Source organism: Enhydra lutris, unplaced genomic scaffold, assembly GCF_002288905.1.
Source record: "Enhydra lutris kenyoni isolate GAN:26980312 unplaced genomic scaffold, ASM228890v2 scaffoldscaffold25, whole genome shotgun sequence".
In the NCBI taxonomy this organism is placed as follows: domain Eukaryota; kingdom Metazoa; phylum Chordata; class Mammalia; order Carnivora; family Mustelidae; genus Enhydra; species Enhydra lutris.
The window spans coordinates 7,218,072-7,240,513 of NW_019154109.1; the positions used below are offsets into that span (position 1 = coordinate 7,218,072).

At 54.1% G+C, this 22,442-nt stretch overlaps 1 protein-coding gene across 1 annotated transcript; it reads right to left on the reverse strand.

Annotated features, from left to right (window-relative positions):
• Positions 1-577: 577 nt before the first annotated feature.
• LOC111151146 (renin) lies at positions 578-10,941 on the reverse strand. The gene is made up of 9 exons (XM_022508938.1): positions 10,790-10,941; positions 7,326-7,476; positions 6,640-6,763; positions 5,945-6,063; positions 4,908-5,104; positions 2,657-2,776; positions 2,090-2,234; positions 1,779-1,877; positions 578-928 (listed from the first exon to the last, which is right to left on the reverse strand). The coding sequence occupies exons 1-9, from the start codon at positions 10,885-10,887 to the stop codon at positions 767-769; spliced, it is 1,215 nt and encodes a 404-aa protein (XP_022364646.1). The 5' UTR covers positions 10,888-10,941; the 3' UTR covers positions 578-766.
• Between the last annotated feature and the right edge of the window lie 11,501 nt (positions 10,942-22,442).

The window sequence follows — 22,442 nt, forward strand, 5'->3', positions numbered from 1 at the left end:
TCTCCAGGGCGCGTGCAACTCTGTATCTGTGAAGGTACACCTGCCTGGGTTAAGGGGCCCCCGGCACCTGAGTCATATGGGCTGGCTTCTAATCTTGACATGTTTTGACGAGCCGTCTTGGTCCCATGCCTTCCGTTCTCTGAGCCTCAGTTTCCCCGCATGTACAAAGGGAGTATCAGTCAGATCTCTGGTGTTCCACATTGCCAGGCGATGGTGTCTTAGACTACATGTGTCAATGGCGACATGGGCTGGGGGGCTAAGGGATGTGTCGTGCACGAGGGGCCCAGCGGAGCCTGAGTTTGAGGCTGGCTTCTACCAGCTGGGAGCACCTTTCTGACCCACAGTCTCAGGTCACAGCATTAGCCCTGGTCCTGCAGGTGCTGCGGGGGAGCACGGAGCTGGCTGTGTGTGTCAGCAGCCCCACCTGAGCGAGGATGAATGGCATCACCCCTGCACGCAGGAACCTGTGCGTGCGGGTGAGTTTATAGTTTGTCGTTCTATGTCACATTCCTGTCTGCACATGATCCCTGGCTGCGTCTCTCATCTCAGACCCCAGTGAACCCAGGTGCAACAGGGCTGTGAACATGAAGTCTTTATTGTTTGTTCTCGAAGCAGGGAAGCGCTGATGCTGGAGGCAGAGCAAGCATCGGGGAGGAGCTCCACACCCCATGCCCCTGCGTGAGGGCTCCGGCGGGGGAGCGTCCCGGAGTGCTCTAGCTCCGGGCTAGGGCTGAAGGAAGGGCCCACTTGGGCAGCAGAGCGCCTCTCAGCGGGCCAGGGCAAAGCCGATGCGATTGTTATGCCGATCAAACTCCGTGTAGAACTTGCGGATGAAGCTGGCGCCCAGGACCCAGACAGGCCCGGTGGGCGGTGGGACATCCAGACCATGGAGGGCCAGGGTGCACAAGTCATCATTACCATAGGAATCCTGGCAGGAAGCGAGAGGGTTTTCGCCACTGCCTGGCACAGGACCTTTCTCCTTCCCCCTCGCCTGACCCCAGCAGCTGTCCTCAGCAACATTCACCCCTTCCTCTCCCATCGACTCCGGCCTCTCTTGCCCTTTCAACCCAACATGCATCCTCCTGGATGCGGGTACTGAGCTGGACACCGGGCAAACACTGCGTCAGGCACAATGCATCTCCAAGAGCTTACATTCTGGCAGAACTTCTGATCCTACGCAAGTTATTTAGCTGCCCTAAGTCCATTGGGCATAAAAGGGGTTAAAAGTGTAGTCACATAGCATTACTGGGGGCAGCTGCTGAGAAGGTGGAGACAAGGGGATGAGCACAGTGATTCCCAAACTTGGCTGTACATTGGAATCACCTGGGGAATTTTGAAAAAACACTGATGCCCAGGCTTCAGCACCAGAGCTTCTAATTTAATAGGTATGGGCTGTGGTTTGTTACTGGGATTTTTCAAAGATTTGTTTGCTTCTTTATTTGTGAGACAGAGAGCACCGGCCTGAGGGGTAGAGGGAGAGGGAATCTCAAGCAGACTCCGTGCTCAGTGCAGAGCCCAAGGCAGGGCTCGATCTCGCAACCCCAAGATCATGAGCCCGAGGTCATGACCCTGAGATCACGAGCCCAAGCTGAAACCAAGAGTCGGACCCTTAACGGACTGCACCACGCGCCCCTTGTTAGTGGGATTTGTAAAGCTTCCAGGTGACTCTAACTTGTAGCTGAGTTTGAGAACCACTGATGAGGCATAAGACCTGGTCCCTTTTAGAGGCCCCTGCGCCCCCGTCCTCCCTGTCGCTGAGGGACGGCTTGGATCCTCACCTGTAACACATAGTCCGAGCTGGTGAGGGTATAGGCTCTTCCTCCAAGGTGGAAGGAAATGTCGGGGAGGGTCGGCACCTGGTTGCAGTTCACGACATACTGAGGAGAAGGTAAAAGGAACCCGCTGAGTGTGGGAAGTCCCCCAGCAGACACAGCCCCGTGCCTGTGGCTGGGCCCCTCTGCTGGAGGAGTGAGAGGAGAGGAGGGGAAGCCCTAGAATGGCCCCACTTGGAACCTACTGCTTCTGGGGTAATTCTGGGGCCCAGGTTGTGCTCCCAGCAGCCTCTGGTGCCCTCACTCCCCCAACTTACTTCATCTGTGCTCAGTTCCTTGGCCCCCAGGGTGTCCATGAGCAGCCTCAGGGAGCTTGTGGGACCCGAGATGTACGACGCACCAGTATCGACCACCACCATGCAGCCCTCCTCGCAGACCACGGTGGCCGACCTCACAGACACCCTGGGGGAGGCCATTTGGAGCGTCAGACAGACAGCAGGCTAATGGGACCCCGCCAGGCTGCATAGTTTCTCTGAGTGAGGCCAGTGGCGGGGGCGGGGGCCCATGCTGGTGGTCCCGGGATGCACTGGAGGATGGGAAGGCATGCACTGGAGGAGGAAAGGTGCCGTCCCCATTCCCAGCATACTGCCTGGTGACCCGCCACCTCCTCTCAGTGGACCCCCTCCCCTCTGCTCATCATAACTCCGTGTTCCCCAGCCCTGGGCAGAGCGCCCAGAGAGCAAATGTAGGCTGTGCCTTAAGAAGGTACTGCATTTTAGGACAGAGGACAAGATGGTAAGGCTGCCCCTTCCCACGCCCACCCCTACCCCCCGCAGCAACAGCAGCAGCAGTTCTGGAGAGCAGGAGGGTGGAGGGTTCCTGACCCTTTCATCTTGATCTGCCAGGAGCCAGTCTGGCTGACGCTCACGTAGTGGAAATTCCCTTGGTAATACTGGGGGTCGCTGCCTCCCAAGACAAGCTCTCCTCCGAGCAAGTGGGAATCCCTAGAGGAAAGATCAGAGCTCCTGAAGACCCATCACCTGGAGACCCGGCACCCCAGCAACCAGGGCAGTTGGGCAAGGAGACAGGGGTGGGGATGGGAGGGAGAGGACAGAGGACGGTGGGAAGGGTGGCATGGCCGGGAAGCTGCAGGAACACCACTTCTCCACCTTCCTTGCACCCGCTCAAGCATCCCCCCAGAGAAGGATCCGGCACAAGGACCGTGAGCAGAAGGCAAGGTGACAGTTGGCTGCACCCTCACTTGGGTTTGGGGAGCTGCAGGTTGAGCAGGTGTGTGGGTTGGGGAGCTCTTGGGGACCTGTGGGGTCAGAGCGGGTAAGGGGCAGGAGGCGAACTGGAAGGAGGGGTGGACAACATCGGCATCCGGCAGAGCTGGGGCCTGCACAGGCGAGTTGGGCTGGGTGGCCGCTGTGAATCGGACTCTGGTGTGTTCAGGAGGGTCAGGGTCAGGGCCAGGGGTCGGGGGTGGGGCTCAGCTCCTTACTTGAAGCTTCTGCAGAGAAAAAGACACAGCAGAGCAGAGGGCTAGGTTTCAGCTGAGCCTCACCAGTCTCTCTGCTGGGCAGGGTGGGTACCATGCCCGCTTTTTACTCTTTAGGTGAAGTCACACAGCAGGGGGGAGTGGGGTGAGCGGAGACAGGCTCCCGGTGCCCCGTCCACAGCTAACCCCCTTGTCTTCCTCTCCTCCCTGCTGCACAGCACCTCCCACAGCTCAGGGTCTACCCCAGGAGGCTGGTTTCCCATGTGCATGTGTGGGTTGGGGGTTTTCCAACGGGCACCTGGGAGGTTTGGCACATGCTCTGTGGGCACGTGTACCTCACTGCCCTTGTACAATGCGCATGTGCAAACACCAGCCACCTCTGCTCCACTCCCAACACTTCAAGATCTTTCTGAGGTTCCCTCCTCCCTGTCCCAGGGTCAAGGAAGAAGCCGGCCCTCTTCTCCACAAGGCCCTTCTTCTTCCTGCCTGCTGGATTCTCCTCCCTCCCGTGGCCTCCAGGCTCCCGCGCCCTCCATGTTCCTCTCCTTTCTTCCAGAGTTTCCATCTCTCACTTTCCATTGGCTTCTTCCTCCACCTGCTAGCAGGCTCTGGCCTCCCCCAGCATTTCCAAACACCCACCCTTCTCTCTGCTTCTCCACCTGTACCCCCTTCCTGACATTTCCTTCCCTGTCGAATCTCTCAGGGCATTCTTCATCTGCCCTCGCCTCCTGACGCCCACATCTACCTCCCAACGGCTGGCCGTCTGCCACGCCCCATCTCCGAGACAGCTCTGCCAGTGACTGCCCCTGGCTACAGGGCCCGTTGGTGGCCTTTGCGTTTCCTTTTACCCGTGTGATTTCTCTGGGCCCCGAGCCTCCCCTCCACTCGCCTTGTGTTCCTCCCCTTAGGACTCCTCGTGTCCAGCTCTTACTGCCTTTCCAGACCCAGCAACCAACCCAACAGCTGGCAACGGCTTCCCCGAGACTGGCTGAACTCCACATAAGCTCAGCCCAGAGTAAAAAGGCACCTATGGGTTTCAGCCCCTCGCTCCCTGTTGCTGCACATTATGTCATGGTGTTTCTTGTCTTCCTTCCAGACCGTAAACTCTGTGAGGGCAGGGACTCTGTCCTGTATAATGTGTTCATGGCTGCACCCCAGGACTTCTCATGGCGTTTGGCACATGAACACCCAATATTTGTTGAATCAATGAAGGGGCAAATAAATGAAAGAATTAATGAGTGAAGTCCTCTTTCTGTGTGAGTGGGGTCGTGGGCCCCTTACAGTAATGCTTTACTTTCCATCTCCCCCAGTTTGCATTTTCCTCTTGTTCTAGAGCAATGCTAATAAGAACTTTCTATAATGATGGAAATGTTCTCTATCTCTACTACCCAGTATGTAGCCACTAGTAACTGCGGCTGCTGAACACTTAAAATGGGGCCGTGTGACTCAGGAACTTTTTAAAAATTTTAATTTAAATTTAAGTGGCGGCTTCCAACCTGGATAGTGGAGTTCTGTATATGAACTGAATGCCTCTTAGTCATGAACACGTCAAAATTCCAGTCCCAACTCTCTTCCTGCTCTCCTGCCTCCCTCCCTCCCTCCCCCTGCCGCGGCCCCTGGAGCCCCAGGCTCACCTGCTGTAGTAGACAGAGAAGACATCTTCCTTTAGCACCCCCTGGGAGAGGATGTGGTCAAAGACAGGGGTGACCCCGCCAACAGCCTGTGCTGGGAAGCCCATGCCCAGAACCCCATCAAACTTAGCCAGCATGAAGGGGATCAGGGGCAGCTCTGTGACCTCTCCAAATGTCTGTGTCACTGTGATGCCGCCCACCTGTGGGAGAAAGGACCAGAAGAGACCAAGCCTACTGTCCTGTTCCTGACCAGGGTCTAGTCTACGGCCCACATGCCCTAGGGTGAAGAAATTTGGCATGAGACCATTTCATCAATCACCCCCACACTGGCCCCCCCATATCCTCTCTTCTAATACTTGTGCAGGCTGTGGGGGTCCAGAGAGAACCAGGCTTGCCCCAAGGCTGGGAGGGGCAGAGGCTGAGAAGACGGTTCTGCCAGAAAGTAACAAAAGGCACCAGGAGCTTCCACACCCCTTCCCCAGGGGCCCAGCTTCCACAATGGCAGAGCTGGGCCTCAGTTCCCCACCCCCACTGTGGGTAAGGATTCCTTCAGCCCAGCCAGGCTTCCTCCCCTGGTCTCACAGACAAGGGGAGGGTAAGGGCTCCTACTGATTAGCTCTCACATTCCATTCTGTAGCCCTGACCATAGCCCAAACTTTAACCTTGGCTGTGAACTTGACACCTATGCCTCACCCTAAAACAAATTCTGACCCTAACCTCACCAGTACCACTGACCCTGACTCAGACCCTGATTTCAGTCTGGTGTCTGGTTAAGAAGAGCGCAGTCAGAGCTGGGTGAGCTCGAGGTCAAAGGCTCCATAAATGTCCCCGCGTGCAACCAGGAGCTCAGGTTTGCTGGGTCCCAGATGCTGCTGCTTTGCCTCCCTGGCCCCTGGCAGGTGGGGGTCAGGGTTCCTCCCCTCCCCAGGCTCCAAGGTAGATTGAACTGTACCCTCCCCAAGTATGGGCCCTCGGGCAGTAGGAGACGGCTGGGGACCAAAAAGGGCAGGTGTCAAGTGACCTGGGGCACTCCCACTTACAGTCACCATGTCCTGACTCAAGAAGCCTTTGACTTTCCCGGATCCATAGTGGATGGTGAATGCCGTCCCGTTCTCCATGTAGCTGGATGATTCCGAGGAGTCATAGAGGCTGTGAATCTCTGTCAGGGAGACGTAGACTCAGGGCTGTCCGATGGAGGCCTGGCCAGGGGGCCGGGGAGGCAGGTGCCCTGGGTGTATGGTCCCTGTGGTTGAGGACTTAGGTACAGGGGTGGGGTGGCCCTGTGGTTGGAGGCTTGAAAATGTGTTTCATCAATCAAGGACTATGTGGTTTCTTGAGCCCCTGTCAGGTGCCCAGATCTGTGAGAATTTTGTCTCTAATGAAGCATTTCTAATGCAGGGGTGTGGAAAAGATTCTGGTCCCAGTGAGCATTAACTAAGAGGTTGTTGACTAAGGAGAAGTCAGTCCTCTCCCAGTCTCAGGAAAGGGGAGAAATGGCCTTGTGGGCAGGCTGGGGACTCTTCTGGCTTGCCATTTTACCTTGGTGGTCATATCGGGGAAAATGGGGGGCATTTTCATCTCTCCTCTCGGGGGCGGTGAGAGCAGGGACAGAGAGGAGATGGATCTGATGGCGGCAGAGGGTGTGAGGCAGGACTGGCCAGACGTGGAGAGGGCTTGGTAGAGGAACCTCAGGTCTTGCGGGGACGGGCGGGGTGGGGGGAGGCAGGGAGCTCACCACAGGCCGTGTAGAGAGGGCTGCACTTGGTGGAGGGCACCCAGAGGTTGGCCGAGCCCGTGTCAAAGATGACTTTGAAGGTCTGGGGTGGGGTGCCGATGCCAATCTCCCCATAGTACTGGGTCTGTGAGGGTGAAAGGAAAGAGGCAGCTGGGGTATGGGGAGGCTCGGGAGCCTTGGGCTTTTGCCTGATACCCCTTCTGGCACGTGAGGTGAGATGAGGTAGCTCACACAGCCTCTCTGGGTTTCCACGTTCTGGCAGGGCCTCGGTGTAAGGCTGAGTACCATCTTAGGACTTCCCAGGAAGTGAGACAAGAGAGCAAAATAAAAATATTGAAAATGAAGCAGGAAGGTGTCCCACATCTGGGGGGATACTAATGTAATCAGTAGTCATGATGTACAGAGCCTGTCACAGACCTGTCCCTGAGGTCACATACCCGTCCTACCCACCAGGGACACCTGGGCTCGAGGCCCAGAGCCTGGATTCCTGCGTTCCCAACCTAACTCTGCTTCTGGGCTCCTTTCGGCCCTCTGTGCCTCAGCCTTCCCAGCTCTGAAATGGGAATTTTATAGGCTGCCCAGTGTGGTTCAACAGCTCCATCAGAGACAGCGTGGAAAGAGCACAGAAAGCCTTGGGTCCGAGAGAGAAAATAGACGGAGGAACAAGGCTCCAGCCGGGCACTCACGTCCAGATAGTTGGTGAGGACCACGGGGGAGGTGCCGTTGCCGAAGGAGAGTCTCTTGGTGAAAAGGCTCCAGTCAGCACCAAGCCTGGCCACATCCACGCCTCGCTCCTTCAGGCTTTCCCGGATGGAGGGCATTTTCTTTAGGAAGATCCTGGTCCAGGGGGAAGGAGGGAAAAACCAGAAGGGCTCTGTACTCCCCCATGATAATGGTGGGGTCCCCGAAGCTTCTAGTACAATTCTCCCTAACCCAGCCAGACTCTGAAGCATGGCTCCTGTGCTCCAGGGCCTCTCGAAGAGAATTTGCAAGCCTCCTCGAGTCAACTGCACTGGAATTAAATAATCCTCCGTGCACTTCCTTCTGCTGTTGAATTTTGATCCCTATCACTACAAAGGCATCTGTTCATTCTTTCTTTCATTCCATAATTACAAGCTGAACACTTACTCTGTGTCCGCACTGCACTGGATACTAGAGATAGAAAGATAAAGATCATTGCTGTCTTCAGGGAGCTCCAGCAGGCGAGGAGCGGGAGGAGGAAGAGGAGGAAACCCAACAATGACATCCCCTCTAAGATGACGACTGGCGTGCTCCCCTCAAGGCTGGACAGGAGGATGCAGTGCCGCGGGAGGCCTGTAGGTGGCGGCAGGCACCCGCGGCAGCCTGCAGGGGCTCTGGGATGCCACGCGGGGTGAGACACCCAGCCAGGGCTGTGGGCTGGAGCAGAAGGACTGATCCGGTGGGGTGAGGAAAGCAGCCAGCATCTCCAGAGTGCCTGTGCCCTCTGTCCTTGGAAAGAGATGCCTTCTTGAGTCCGAGTCCCAGTCCTTCAGCTTCTTTCCCTGTCGCCTGCCCCTCGCCTTTGGGAGGTGGAATGAAAGACACTGGGGATGGGGGGTAAAGCATACCTAGCTGCCACTTGGTGAGCACCAGACACCACCCTTCACCCCCACGTAGCCCTCATGAGGCCATCGTTGTCATCCTCATTCTATGACCAGGAAGCAGAGGCTCCCAGGGGTGGGGGGACTCAGAAAGGATGTAGCGGGGATTTGAAGCAGTGTGTCTAGTCATGTTCCCTAGAGGGCAATCCCAGGGCTTCCATGTGACGGCTCTTTGTGGAAGCCTGAGGGTGTGTGTGTGTGTGTGTCTAGCTGTTGGCCAGGGGGTCCCGGGAATGCAGCCCAACTTATGGGGAACCTGTCTTTTCTAGCTGCTCATCTATTTATACAGCCCTTTCCTGCTCCTACCTGGTGTTGCCAGACCCCCATCATGCCCATGGACCCCAGTGCAGCTTTCCTGCCAGCCAGTGTCCTATCTTAAGGGACATGACTTATCACAGTCATGTCACCGTTTACTGTTCACAGAGAAGTTTCACAATGACGATCTTATTCTCAGCCATCCCTTGGGGTGGGTGATTATTCCCACTTCACAGATGGGAAAATGGAGCAGCAGAGAAATCCCATCCTAAAGAGGGTGCATTTTCTACCACTTACCCTGAACAGCCTCTGCTCTGGACCTTTACTCTTACCACTCTCCTTTTGGAAAGTCCCTTCCCCCACACCCCACCTCTGCTTGGGCTCCAGCTTCATTTTCCCTCGGGCACTCACAGCCAGCACTGCAAGCACAGCCTCGGGCTCGTGCACACGGTGGTGTCTGGTGGTGAGGATGTAGCAGTCGTGGGTTCACGCTTAGATCCCTTATTACTGTGTGATTCGGATCAACCTACCTAACCTCTCTGGGCCTTTTTGTGCGTCCCCATGACCTCCCCTATGAGATCACAGTGCAGATCAAACATGCTGCCCACTGCTCAATAAATGGAAAGTGTGTGTGCAAGAGCTGGCAGAACGCCCCGAGAACCGGGTCCTGTGTTCAGATCTCCTGGAGTGCCCCAGAGTGCCTTGTATGACGCTGCGCACACAGCAGGGGGAAACATTGTGTGTTTCAAAAGCCTCTTTCTCCATTCCTGGCCCAACCCCTTCTTCTCTTTTTAAAGAGAACAAGGAGGAGTTGGGCGCCTGTGTGCCTCAGTTGGTTAAGCGACTGCCTCCGGCTTAGGTCATGATTCTAGAGTCCTGGGATGGAGCCCTGCATCGAGCCCTGCATCGGGCTCCCTACTCAGCTGAGAATCTGCGTCTCCCACTGACCCTCCCTCTCCCCCATGCTCTCTCGATCTCATTCTCTCTCTCAAATAAATAGAATCTTTAAAAAAAAATAAAGAGAACAAGGGAGAATGTTTTTTATCTTGTTCTGCCTTTACCCTGGGTGCAGGGGCTGCACCCAGCCATAGTCTCACCCCACACCCCTGCCCTAGCAGTTGCCCTCTGGGAGCCTCAGAGCAAGGGAAGAGGCTTTGGAAACAAAAGACCCCGTAGGTGTTGAGTCTCAGCCTCTCACACGTGATCTCCCTGAGCGTCGGTGTCCTCACTTGAAAATGGAACTGTTGGGTTGTCGGCAAGAGGATTTGAGATACGAGGAAAGATCCTGTGAAATCCTAGGCATTTTACAGGCTTAGTAACTATGACCACTGTTGAAACCTATCCTCTTAGGGGCCTGGGGGTGGCTCAGTCTGTAGCACATGTGACTCTTGGTTTCAGAGTTATGATATGAGTTCAAGCCCCATGTGGGGTGTAGAGATTCCTTAAAAGTGAGATCTTAAAAAAACAAAGCACCTCAGCCTGCCTTTTTACCTTGAGATCTTCTGGTCCCCCCTACCCTGAAACCCTTTCTCCTCAAGGTCCTCATTGTCCTGCTTCTCCCCCTTCTGCAGGCTTAATGACCCTCGTGAACTTAATGGGCCGGGTTCCCACGGGCCTGGCCCTGGGTGCGGGTGCTAGTTCGGTCCTCCTCCTCCCTCCTCTGGGCTGTCTTAAGCCTTTCTTTTAACACCGGTGACAATCCCGCCTGTAGGACTAACACCAGCTGGTTTCTGGGGCTTGTCGGTATCATGCTGAGAGCTCTACGTTCGTTATCTCATTAAATCTTCAAAGCAGATCTGTGAAGTACGTGCTGTTATTATCTCTGGTTTTAAACAGTTAAACTGTGCCCTTGAGAGGTTAAGTAACTTGCCCAGGCTTCCTGAACTAGTTAGGTCAGCCGCTGGGGCAGGATTTAACCCAAGACAACGAAACTCTGGAAGGCTTATGTTCCACCACTGTATTCTTTCTTGGTGGGCTTCCCCATAGCAACCCCTTCTTCATAATTAGGCTGTGAGCTCCTTGAGAGCAAGGGGTAGGTCTTAATCATCCCCACAGTGCCTCGCATGGTGATTCATGCAGGAGCAAAAGCTTTGGGCAGAGATCAAAGGACATGGCTTATCGGACTGAGTCGTGTGCCCCTATTGGCCATAGGATACCGGCGAGTCACCTCTCTGAATGGGACCGCATCTCCCTGCCCAGCTGGTGGTGAGGACTGGGGGACACCCCCTGTCTGGAAGCTGGGAGCCCCGGCCCCCACCCACACAGCCCTTTACCTTCCGAAGGCGCCTGTGTCTGCGGGGAGGCCGCAGGTGCAGGCACCCCAGACCACCAGCAGGAGTCCCCAGCGAGGCATTCTGCTCCATTGGTCCATGCTTGGCCTGAGTGCCTGACTCCCTCAGGGATCCCCTGAAGCCTTGTGGCTCCCAGAGCCCTTCTTTTATGCGCTCCGCATTTGGGAGGTTGTGATTTTGCTCTGCCTTGATTTATGATCGTGGGGCAGATGGAGGACGGCCAGTAATAAATCCCCCCGGGGGACTAGGGGGGGTGAAGGGTGACCAGGTTTCGACACAGAGCTGGGGAACCAGGGGAAGAACCAGGGCTGTGGGAAAGCAATGCCATGCCCCATGACGCCAGTGGCCCCATCTCAGCCTGGCCTTGCGGCCCCCGACCGGGCAGAGACTGATGAGAAACAGCAGTGTTCAGGAAAACAGGGCCAAGAGAGGTGCACAGCCTAGTTTTCCCACCTCCCGGCCAGACTCGCCCCTCTGTACCCTTCAAGCTCCATCCTCTGCATTAACCCTAGCTGTGTCCCTGACCGGCTTCTCCCACGCTGCGTCTCAGTTTCCTTCTGGAACATGGGCAGCTCTTCCCAGCTTGTTCAGGACAGAGCCAGACCCAGGGTCTCTGGGCCCCTGTTAGCAGCAGCCGTTCATGGGGAAGTACACCGCAGTGCCTTGTGGGGCCCCCGGGAAGCAGGGAGCTGGGGGAAGGGGTGTGTGTCCCCCTTCAGTGGACCCAGTGTTAATGGGAGGGAAGGGCAGCTCTCAGAAGAAGAGGTGGGAGGCTGGTCTCCAAACCCCTCCTTCCCTTCCAGCTTCACCCTGAGCCCTTTCTGGGCCCTGTCTCTACCACCTTCCCTTTTCCTTGTAGTTTACAGTCCAGGCCAGTCCTCCGGACAGACACCTGGCCCCCGAATCCCAGGATGGGTGCTATTTATTCAGCCTCCAATGTCCTCTCCTGGCCTCTCCCTGCTCATGCCTTCATGTGCATTTCAAATATCACCACCTGTGCTAGGCAACAGGCCCCGATTCAGCCTGGAACTGACTGTCTTCTGCTGTGGGCTTCCACCGAGTGATGCGAGCCCTTCCAGGAGAATGCGGACCTCAGCTGTCCCCTATCAGAGTTACCTGTGTGGATATGTGTCTGCCTCTTGCCCAAAGGGTGGCTTAGCATTTATCAAATGAGTGAACTGGGGACCTGGGTTCTGGCTTTGACTCTACCATGAACTTGCTGTGTGACATTAGGCCTCTCCCTTCCCCTCTCTGGGTCCCAGTCCTTAAATCTGTAGCACAAGGCAGGTGCCAGATAGCCCTGAGGGTGCCAGACACTCTAGTGTTCTGTTCTTTGCCTCCAGGGTGCTGCTCTCTGCACCAGCTGGGAGCAGTAAAGACTAGAGGAGATGGGGCACCTGTGTGGCTCAGCTGGTAGAGCGTCTGACCCTTGATTTCAGGGTGGTGAGTTCAAGCCCCGCCATGGTCATGGAGCCTACTTAAAAGAAAAAAAAGACCCAGAGGAGCTCATCTCTGTTACTAATGTGTTGGCTAATGAATGTTTGGTCCTCTGAGATTTTAACACCCTCACCGAATGATGGGGGGACCTGGTGCTTCCTGGTGTAAACTCTTACTGGAGAATTTTCAGGCACTGTTGTTGGTGGTGAGGGAAGGCTCTGAAGGCAGAGGAAAAGTCTAAAACCCCTCAGAGCTGGGGACCTTTCTTGTCAGATTGAAAGAATTTTTAGGAAGCATTCCTATAGGCCTGTGCTCTTCATCCATGAGACAATATGCACCGAACATTTATTATTTGTCAGATACTTTTTAGACACTGGGATTATGAAAGTGACAAGAATAAATACCATTTCTGCTCTCGTGGATCCCATAGTCTGTAGGAGAGATAGATTATCATCACAACATAAAAAACATAACATAATGATGGTGACTGGTAAGTCAGGGGCCTCCAGGAAGTCGTCTCTATGGAAATGACACTTGGGTTGTGATTTGAAGGCCACATAGGCGGGCAATGAATAGCTGAAGAGGGAAAGAAATAGAGTCTGGATGGCAGGAGCATGTGCAAAGGCCCTGTGGAGAGAAGAAGCACAATGAGGAATAAGGGCCAAAAGAAAGCCAGTGTGGCTAGACGGAGAGCAGAGGAAGTGGCGTGAGAGATGATGGGATGGGAAGGCAGAGGATGGGAAGGGCAAATGCTTGCTGAATGTTCATTATGTGCCAGAAGCCATTCTAAATGTCTAATGCATTCAACTCTTATGAACATCTGTGGGAGGTCGTTGCCTTATTGTTCCATTTTATAGATGAGGAAACAGATACGGGAGGATTCAGAAAGGAACTTGCCCAAGATCACACTAACAATAATGGATGTCGTCAGCTTGTAAGCTTAGACGGTATGTCCCCAAACTCATCACACAGCCGACTCAAGGGTCAAACCATGACAAGTTCTTGAGCTCGGTGCTATGCTTACCTGAAGGGAACAAGCGGCAAACAGTTGAAGACAGGAATGATGATGTAGCCAGATGTGTTTTGCAAAGACATGGTGGCTACAGTGTGGCTTAGCAGGGACTTTAGAATGGTCCAGAATCATGTGGCATATGCCCGTTAGACAACCACAGCCACAGAACTGGGTTGGACCAGGAGAGGTGGGCATGGTAGAGAGAGAAAAGATTGGATGGCTTAGAGAAAAATTCAGGAAATGAAATTGGGTGATGGATGGGATATGGAGAGTGAAGGAGCGAGAGGTTCCTGGACTCCTGGCGATGCCGAGGGTGCAAGGAAGAGGAGTGGGATTCCAGAGAGAAAGGGGTCTGGGGAGACCATGAATTTGAGGACCTGTTGAGTGTGGGGTTCCTTTGAAATATCCCAGGTGGAAGGGAGGTGGGGAGAAAAAAAAAAGAAGTGTCTGAAGTAGAAGTCCGAAATGGCAGGTGCACACGTGGACCTGGGTAAAAGATTAATGTGTTATTTGCAATTGCTCATTAATATCACAGATGTAAATAAAATTAGCCAGGGGGACAGCAAAGAACCAGAAGCCTCAGATTCCAGCTTCCATGGGTCAGCAATGGAGAAAGAGCCAGCACTAGGAGACCACAAAAAGAGGACAGAGAGGCAGGAGGAGAGCATCAGGTGTCCCCAAATCCGAAGGAGGAGAGCAATTAAGGAGGGATAGTGAGCAGGGGCAGGTGATGCTCCAAGGTCAGGCAAGACATGGGTTAAAATGCAGAGAGGTGGCCGTAGGGGCTGTTAGTGGGAGCTGTTTTGGTGATGCGGAGGGATGGGAGCCCAGGCAGGGATGGTGGGAGAGTGATGGGGAGTAAGAGATGAAGGTGATATGGTCCAGCAGCTACTTTGAGAAGCTGGGGATAATGAAGGAGGAAGTGATGGTTGGAAGAGAATGAGGACCAAGTGAGCGGTTGCTCTCCGTTCCCCTGCCTGCCCCTCTCCCTCCTTTCTCTCTTTCTTTCTTTCTTCTTTCTTTTTAAAAAATATTTATTTATTTGACAGAGATCACAAGCAGGCAGAGAGAGAGAGGGGGAAGCAGGCTCCCCGCTGAGCAGAGAGCCCGATGCGGGGCTTGATCCCAGGACCCTGAGATCATGACCTGAGCTGAAGGTGGAGGCTTAACCCACTGAGCCACCCAGGTGCTCCCCTCCTTTCTTTCTAATGGTGGGAGGGAGTTGAATATATTTAAGTGCCTAGAAAGGACTCAGTGGAGAGGTGGGATGACCACCACTGCAAGACTCCTGAGCAGGAGAAAGGAAGACGAGCGTGCAGGGGACCTGCCCGGAGTCGTTTACCTGCCAGGCCCAGAAGCCAAGGACCTTTCTCTGTGGCGACTATTAGCTTCTCAGACAAGTTGGGAGCAAGGACCTCTGCTGCGACTTGGGGATGGATGGGGTCTGGAGGCATGAGGGACATGGAGGAGGCTTGAGATAGGGAAAGTGAGAAGGAGCTGACTAGGGAAATGGAGAGGGTTTCTGGGAGGAAGGGACATTGAATGGCTGGAGATCACACCTTTGTTGGAAGCCAGTCTGCCCTGTCCTCTGCCTCCCTGCTCCCACCACAGTGCTTGAGTGCTGGGGCACGAGCCCCAGGACAATGTGTGGCTGGCTTCACCCAGGGCTGGGATGGTGCCAGGTGTGGTGATCAAAGAGGAGGGACAAAGGGATTTAGGGTCCTGGCAAAAATAGTATAGAATGATAGACCGTGGCCTAGAAGGGGAAAGAAGGACAGCATAGGGCAGGATGGACGAACGGGAAGGAAGCGGAGGACCATGAGCAAAGAAAGAGCAGGGGGTTAGGAACAGCTGAAGCCTAAAGAGGGCAGATGACAAAGGGCTGGTCAAGGGTGGGACATTTGAGAGAGTCTTTTTCAAGGTAGAGCAGTGACAAGCTATGGCAAAACCAGAGCAGGACGTGGGGGTGAGGTCCTTGGCCAGAGGGCGCTCAAGGAGCCGAGAGGCCAGGGTGCTGGCCAGGTCACTGTCTGCGTGGATGGTGATGTCATCTAGAAGGATCACAGAGGGCATAGGGTAGAGGAAGGCTGTAAGTCAGAAGCCAGAGTCTTTGATAAACGAGGGGGTGGGACCGGCACAACCGGAAATGACAGCAGCGAGTGGGGAGGGGAAGGTCCCACACAAAGAAGAAGGGCCTGGGAGAAGGGTCTCCTCCCAATGTCCACGTCAGCCCTGGGAGGCAAGTGGACCAGTGTTCCTTTAACACAGGAGGAAACCGAGACCTAGCAGGGGCTCTATATAACGGGTCCTAATTCATAGCTGGTGCGTGGCCCCGGATCTCCCCTGCAGCAGCCATATCCGGTGTGGGGGGGCAGCTGCTAAAGGGTGGATGTCCTGCCCCAGAATTGCACTTGTCCCCACCTTGGGGCTCTCTGCTGATGGAGAGTCAGTCGGGAATCTCAGGAGGGGGACTGAAGGGTGAGATGGTCTCCTTTCCCATCTGAGACCCTGACAAGCTTGTGACCTATCCTGGCCAGTGCAGGGCACTAACCACTCCCTCCCTGCACCCCTCTCCAAGGCCCAAGCAGAAGGAGCAGCAGGGGCAGGGAGAGCAAGTGGGGAGATAGTGTCAGCCCGGAGGCTGCCTCTGAATGCGAGGGACCCCCTTCCACTTTACGGAGCCCCTGTCCTGCCCCATGGAGTGTTCTCTATTCTCTCGGCAGCCCGAGGAAGGAGGTGCTCTGGTGCCCACTGTTCAGACGAGGAAGCTGGGGCTTCAGAGAGCTCAGGGAGGGATGAGCTGAGCGCTCGTCCTGTGACCCCAGCCCCTCTGTGTGGCTCTGGGTGTCAGACATGCCTGGCAGAGCCATGGGATTCAAAAGAGGGGCCTGGTGCTTTTTAGAGTGGGGGAGCTCTTTGAAGGCCAGCACCCAGCACCTAGCTGCTGCTTAGACACCCAGTAGCAGTGGCGGCGGCTCGGGGAGGCAGGGTCCTGAGATACATTCTAGGTTGATAAGGCTCTTCTGGGACAAAGACAGGGCTGGGGATTCCAGCCCACAGACGTGGGTGCCCTGTGGCCCTAGGCACTCTCTAACCAAACGCCACCAGCTGTGGGACACAGGTGTGAGTCAGGAGTGGGGACAACCCACAGGGGAGCAGCTGTGAGATGGAGGAGGCGCCCCCCAGGATGTGGGCAGACAGGCCAGGCGAGGAATCAGCTTCCAAGGGGTGGCAGTGCCCAGAAGTAACTGTCTCCGGTGCCCCCTCCGCCCCTGTCACTGCGGCTCAGAGGCTGAGAGAGAGGTTCCTTGCTCTTTACCCAGCTCCCCTCAGGCCCCCTTCTGAACTCCTCGACCGGGGAGCCTGAGACCAGAGACCAGCTAGCTCCTACATCCAAGCAGGCGGTTCGTGGTCTGGAGTGGGAATGGGCGAGGATTCCTGGAGGGCTCTCCACACACAGAGGCTGAGCCAGGAGAGAAACCTCTAGAAGGATCTTCCCAGGGGAGAAGAGCCAGACCTGTTGGTACAGCCCCATGGTACAGAAGAGAGGTCCTGGGGGAGGAGTGGCAGGGAGAAAGAGCCCGGGTTTAGCTGGCTTCCAGGAAGGAATGGGTTAGCATTCAGCACTGCCCAATGGGAGCGAGTACCCTGCCGGGAGGTATGCCCTGATCCTGGGACAGTCAGCCCTGGGATCTAGGATTCCGTGGGTCCCGACTTCCTGCCAGGTGTCCCGACTTCCTGCCAGGTGGCCCGACATGTGACTCTACCATTTCCATTGTCTTGGGGATAATCCAGAGGGAGATAGATGGCTTTACCATGGGAGTCTCTCCTCTCTGCCCTATGGCTGTGTGGGGGCTGTGGGCCCCTTATCAGGCTATCTCCCAAGCCCCAGTCCGCCCAGGGTGTATTTTTTCTCATGGAGGCTCCCCAGGATCCCACATCTAGGCCCCAGGCTGCGTCACCTCGAGGTCGGGGGTCATGGAGCTGGTGGAGGCCAAGGGAAGTGTGTTACACCTGCCCTTTCCCAGTGGGGGCAGAGCCCGGACATGAGAACCTGACAGGGAAAGTATAAATCCTGCCTGAGCCTGGCCCTCTGGTCAGATCCCACGGCCGCGTGTGCGGGGTGGAGCTGGGACTTCCAGAGCCGGGGTCTCTCTCAGGAGACAAGGGGTACCCACGGTTTCTCTAAAAATGGCCCCAAATCCCACTTTGCTCCATGATACTGATCCCAAGGAGATTTGGGTGTTGTGACCAAGGCTGGGAGTGCTGAGTGGAGGTCGAGGAGGGAGGGAGAGAAGGCTAGCTGCTCCAAGAGCCTGATTTATGCTGTTGAGAGCAGGGCTTGGATTTATTCTGGCCATTGTTAATTTAGTGGGAAACTCTTGCCACGACCACCGCCCTGGGGAAGGGGTAAGAAGGTGGAAATTGACCTTACGGGTTGAGGAGATAAACGTCTTCTGGCTGGTCCTGCATCTGTCCATAAAGAATGAACAGGGAAGCAGGAGAAAAGATAAAAAAACAGACATGTCTTTCTTCTACCTGACCTCCTGCCCACATCACGCTGAACTCCCCAACCCTGGAGGGCCCCAGATGGCTGCTTAGAGGGATTTTTCTTTCTTTTTTTTTTTTGGAGGAATTTTTCAATCAGATGGGGGAACTGAGCTCAGCAGTGATGAGCAGCTGGGGCCTTGAGAGGGAAAGAAAGACCCAGAATGGAGTTTAATAATTAGCCCAGGCTGCCGTGTGTGGGTGGGTCCTCCAGCAGTAATTACTTGGAGAGCTCTGGAGGAGGCACGGGGACTGGGACCAGAGCCTCAGAGCTCGGGACAGGGGCCGAGAGGATCAAGTGTCCTTATCAGCTTGTTCTGGGAACCTGGGAGGAACCGGAACTCAGCTATGGGGTTGGGGTGATCCCAACCGGAGGCCTGTTCAGGTGATGATGCAGGAAAATGGAAGGCAGGTCACACAGGTCTTGGGAGCTGTGGGGGTTTGAGGGGGAGAGAGGACTGGCAGGGGCTGGTGGGAGATTCTGGTCAGTGGGTGTCCCTGAGAGGAGATGCGCCCAGGATCCTGGGACCAGATGCCAAACTCTGAGGCATGAAAATGAGGAACTTCATAAACTGCTTTCCTCCAAATGGTGACGGAGTTCTGTTTCATTAACCAAAAAAGCTTAAACTGGAAAGATCCCTTTGCCAGAGGATGGTGTGCAAATAAAGGAGCTCTCAGTGGAGGGAGGGAGGGAGGGAGGGGGAGAGAGAGAGAGAGAGAGAGAGAGAGAGTGTGTGAGTGTGTGTGTGTGTGTGTGTGTGTGTGGTGGTGCGGACAGTCGTGGTGATGCAGGCTGGGTGTCTGATGGAAGGTGCTTAGGGATTTAGGTGCCAATGCGTCACCAGCAGGAGGAGAGCTGGGGTGGGGCAGGGTTGTTAGGGAAAAGATACCCCAAGAACACCTTCCTAGAAAATGGACCTCTTCCTTTCTCCCTCCTTCCCTCTCTCCTTTCTGTTTTTCCTACTTTCCATCTATTTTTTTTTTAAAGTAAGCTCTACGCCCAACGCCCAACGTGGGACTTGAATTCACAACCCCAAGATCAAGAGTCACATGCTCTACTGACTGAGCCAGCCATCTCTTACAGAAAAATAAACACTTTGGTAAAACAAACAAACAAAACAAAACAGGGCGCCTGTGTGGCTCAGTGGGTTAAAGCCTCTGTCTTCAGCTCAGGTCATAATCCCAGGGTCCTGGGATCTGCTCAGCAGGGAGCCTGCTTCCTCCTCTTTCTCAGCCTGCATCTCCGCTGACTTGTGATATCTCTCTCTGTCAAATAAATAAATAAAATCTTAAAAAAAAATAGAACTAAAAGGCTGATAATGAAACCTAGCAGTCATGAGTCCTGCCCCAGCCCCCAGTTCCCCCTTCTGTCCCCTCACTGCCCACCCGCCAGCTTCCAGCCCCAGCCCTCAGTCCTGCTACACAGAGGCACCACCTTTTTTCTTTTCTAAGATTTTATGTATTTATTCGAGAGAGAGCACCAGTGGGGGTGGAGAGTGGGGAGAAGCAGACGCCTTGCCGAGCAGGGAGCCTAAAGCAAGGGCTCTATCCCAGGACCCCAGGACCCGGAGATCATGACCAGAGCAGAAAGCAGACCCTTCACCGACTGAGCCACCCAGGTGCCCTGAGACAACTCCACCTTTGGACTCTCCGGGCTATTTGCTATTGTCGGTCTTTTATACTTCCCAAGGTTATGCTCCTCCTTCCATTTCTTAATTTTTTTCTATCTCATACATTATTTATTGATCTCCTTTCATGGCAGTGAAGATTTCTCTCTCTCATACTCCACCCCTCCAATTTTGACAAAATCAGAAGTCCTTGTTTACATTATTATAATTCAATTATTATTCACAGTCTATAATGCAATTCCTTCCCCATGTAATTTTTTGCTTTTCCTTAAGTTCATCACTGAAAACCCCTTCGTCTTCTTCCCACTCCTTGTTTTCCTATGAGCCTGTGAATTCAGCCCGGATCCTCCAAACTCCAACCCCCCTCCCTGCCTTGTGCCATGTTCACGGACTCATCAGTGGGATTTTCTCCTGGAAGCTCCCAGTTCCCAGGCTGGCGGCACACTTTTTTTTTTTTTTTTTTTTTTGAGTGGTGGGGAGAGAGGGAGAAGGGGCAGAAGGAGAGACAGAATCTCAAGCCCACTCCGCTCGCTCTGATTCTCAAATCCTGACCTGAGCTGGAACCAAGAATGGGCCCACTAAACCGCCTGAGCCACCGAGGCGCCCCCTGGCGGCACACCGTGGCCTGGGGTCCTCTTGGCGGCTCCCCACTGCGTCCAGGCTGTGGGTGGGGGGTGCTCCTGTCCTCGGGCTGCACTTCTGCCAACTGAGCATGCGCTTAGAGCTTAACGAGAGAGCGTGCCAGACAAGTCAACGCTTCCAGGCCTGGCTCATCTACAAATGTTTCCGTTCCACGCTTCCTCTTTCTAGTTTGGGTGTGAATAGAATTCTAGGTTGAAATATATTTTCCCTCTGAAATTGGAAGTTGTTTTTCAGATTTTCACAAGTCTGGTGCCACTCTTGAGTCTAGTCGCTCCGGTGGCTTTATCTCTGGGGGCGTGGGCCACCGTTTCCGGGTCCCTGGTGTGGGTCTCTTCCAGGGCTCAGCGCGTGCCCTCAATCTGGAAATCCATGTGCTTCCGTTCGTTCTGGAAAACTGTCTTGCATTTGATTCCTTGATCATTTCTTCCCTCCTATGCTCTCTTCTCTTTTCTGGAACTCGCATTAGTAACATACTGCAAGTTGTTTGTTTTCTAAGTATTGTATATTTTATCTCCTGAGTTCTCTCTCTCTCTCTTTTTTTAAAGATTTTATTTTTAAGGCATCGCAACCAACCGACTGAGCCAGCCAGGCGCTCCTCTCCTGGTTTTTTTTTTTTTTTTTTTTAATTTACTTTCTAGGAGATTTCCTTAACTTTAGGTTCCCAACTCTTCAATTTTTCTAAGCATTTTTTTCTTCTCCTATATTTTATACTTCGGCGGGCCTTTTCTAATTCTTGACTATTCTTCATTTATTACATCCACTACTTGTTTTATGGATGTAGAATTCTCTCTTATGCCCCCTGAGGATATTAATTACAGACCAGTTGGTTTGTTTTTTGTTTTAAATGATGTCTCTGTGTTCTTTGTGTTTCTTTGGTTTGGTCTCCACCCAGATGAGGTTTTTTACAAATCCCCAGGACTCTATGGCTCTCGGTTCATGGTTGAGAGTCAGGTGGCATGGCCTAGAAATTCAGTGTGCACAGCAGGCTTATGCCAGGTCACCCCTCTTTAGATGGGGGTTCTGAGCTGGCTTTTCTCTGGAGCACTACTGTAGGCTGAATGCTTGTGTCTTCTCAAAGTCATATGTTGAAATCCTATCCCCCAAAGTGATGGGAGGTGATAGGGTCATAAGGGTAGAGCCCTCTTGAATGGGATTAGTCCCCTAAGAAAAGAGACCTCAGAGAGGTCTCTCCTCCTTCCTGCCATACGTGGACACAGCAAAAAGACAGCCATCATGAACGAGGTAGTGGACCCTTACCAAACAGTGAATCTGGGCCCCCTTGATCTTGGACTTCCAGCCTCCAGAGCTGTGAGAAATACATTTCTGTTGTTTTTGGAGATTTTATTTAATTATTTGAGAGTGAGTGAGAGAGAGAGAGCACAAGAGGGGCAGGGTCAGAGGGAGAAGTAGACTCTCCACTGGGCAGGGACCCTGGTGCAGGGTTCGATCCCGGGACCCTGGGATCATGACCGGAGTCAAAAGCAAACGCTTAACTGACTGAGCCCCCTAGGCATCCCCAAATTTCTGTTGTTTCTAAGCGACCCAGTCTATACTATTTTGTTAGAGCAGCCCAGATGGATGAAGATAGGCATCTCCAATGTCCATACCCGAGGTCTTCTCTCTGGGGCCTTCTCTCTGGCGAGGTAACACTTTGCTACCTACATCTGGGAACAGAGATTTGGGATGGGGCTGGATAGACATCCTCAGACTTTCACACTGTCTTTTTAGCCACCCTCTTCAGCTCCAACTTCATGGTGCCTGTATTCCCATGACTCAAGGTCTCCACTGTGTCCTCAAGGGACGAAGCTCTAGCCTCTTCCAGGGGCGTAGCCTGGCTGTGTGGACTGGGGAGGGGGATGCAGAAGTCTGAGTGCTCTGTGTTCAGATTTCCAGCCAGCAACCCCCCCCCCCGCCCCGCCAATGCTGCCTCTGCCATTTTCAGTCCAGAATTCAGCCCAGCACCTCCCAGTCCTGAGACTGTCCTGGAATGCCTCAGGAACCTCCTTCGCTGGTGTTGAGGTGGCAGCTTCCCTCATTCTGCCAAGCCCTTAGTCTACTTGCCATCTTCAAAATCTGCTCGTTATTTCTCATTTGCTGCGGCTTTCTGTCCCTTCTCTTTGTCCTTGAGAATTCATACCTCTCTGTTCCTTTGGTGTCTTTCGTAAGGGGCTTTGGGAGGGAGCAGACAGCCATGTGTCCAAAGTGGTACTTTTTAAAGGTTTTGTGGAGGTAACACACTGAAAGGACAGTAGTTAAGACTATATTGGACAGGGCGCCCGGATGGCTCAGTGGGTTAAAGCCTCTTCCTTTGGCTCAGGTCATGATCCCAGGGTCCTGGGATCGAGCCCCACATCGGGCTGTCTGCTCA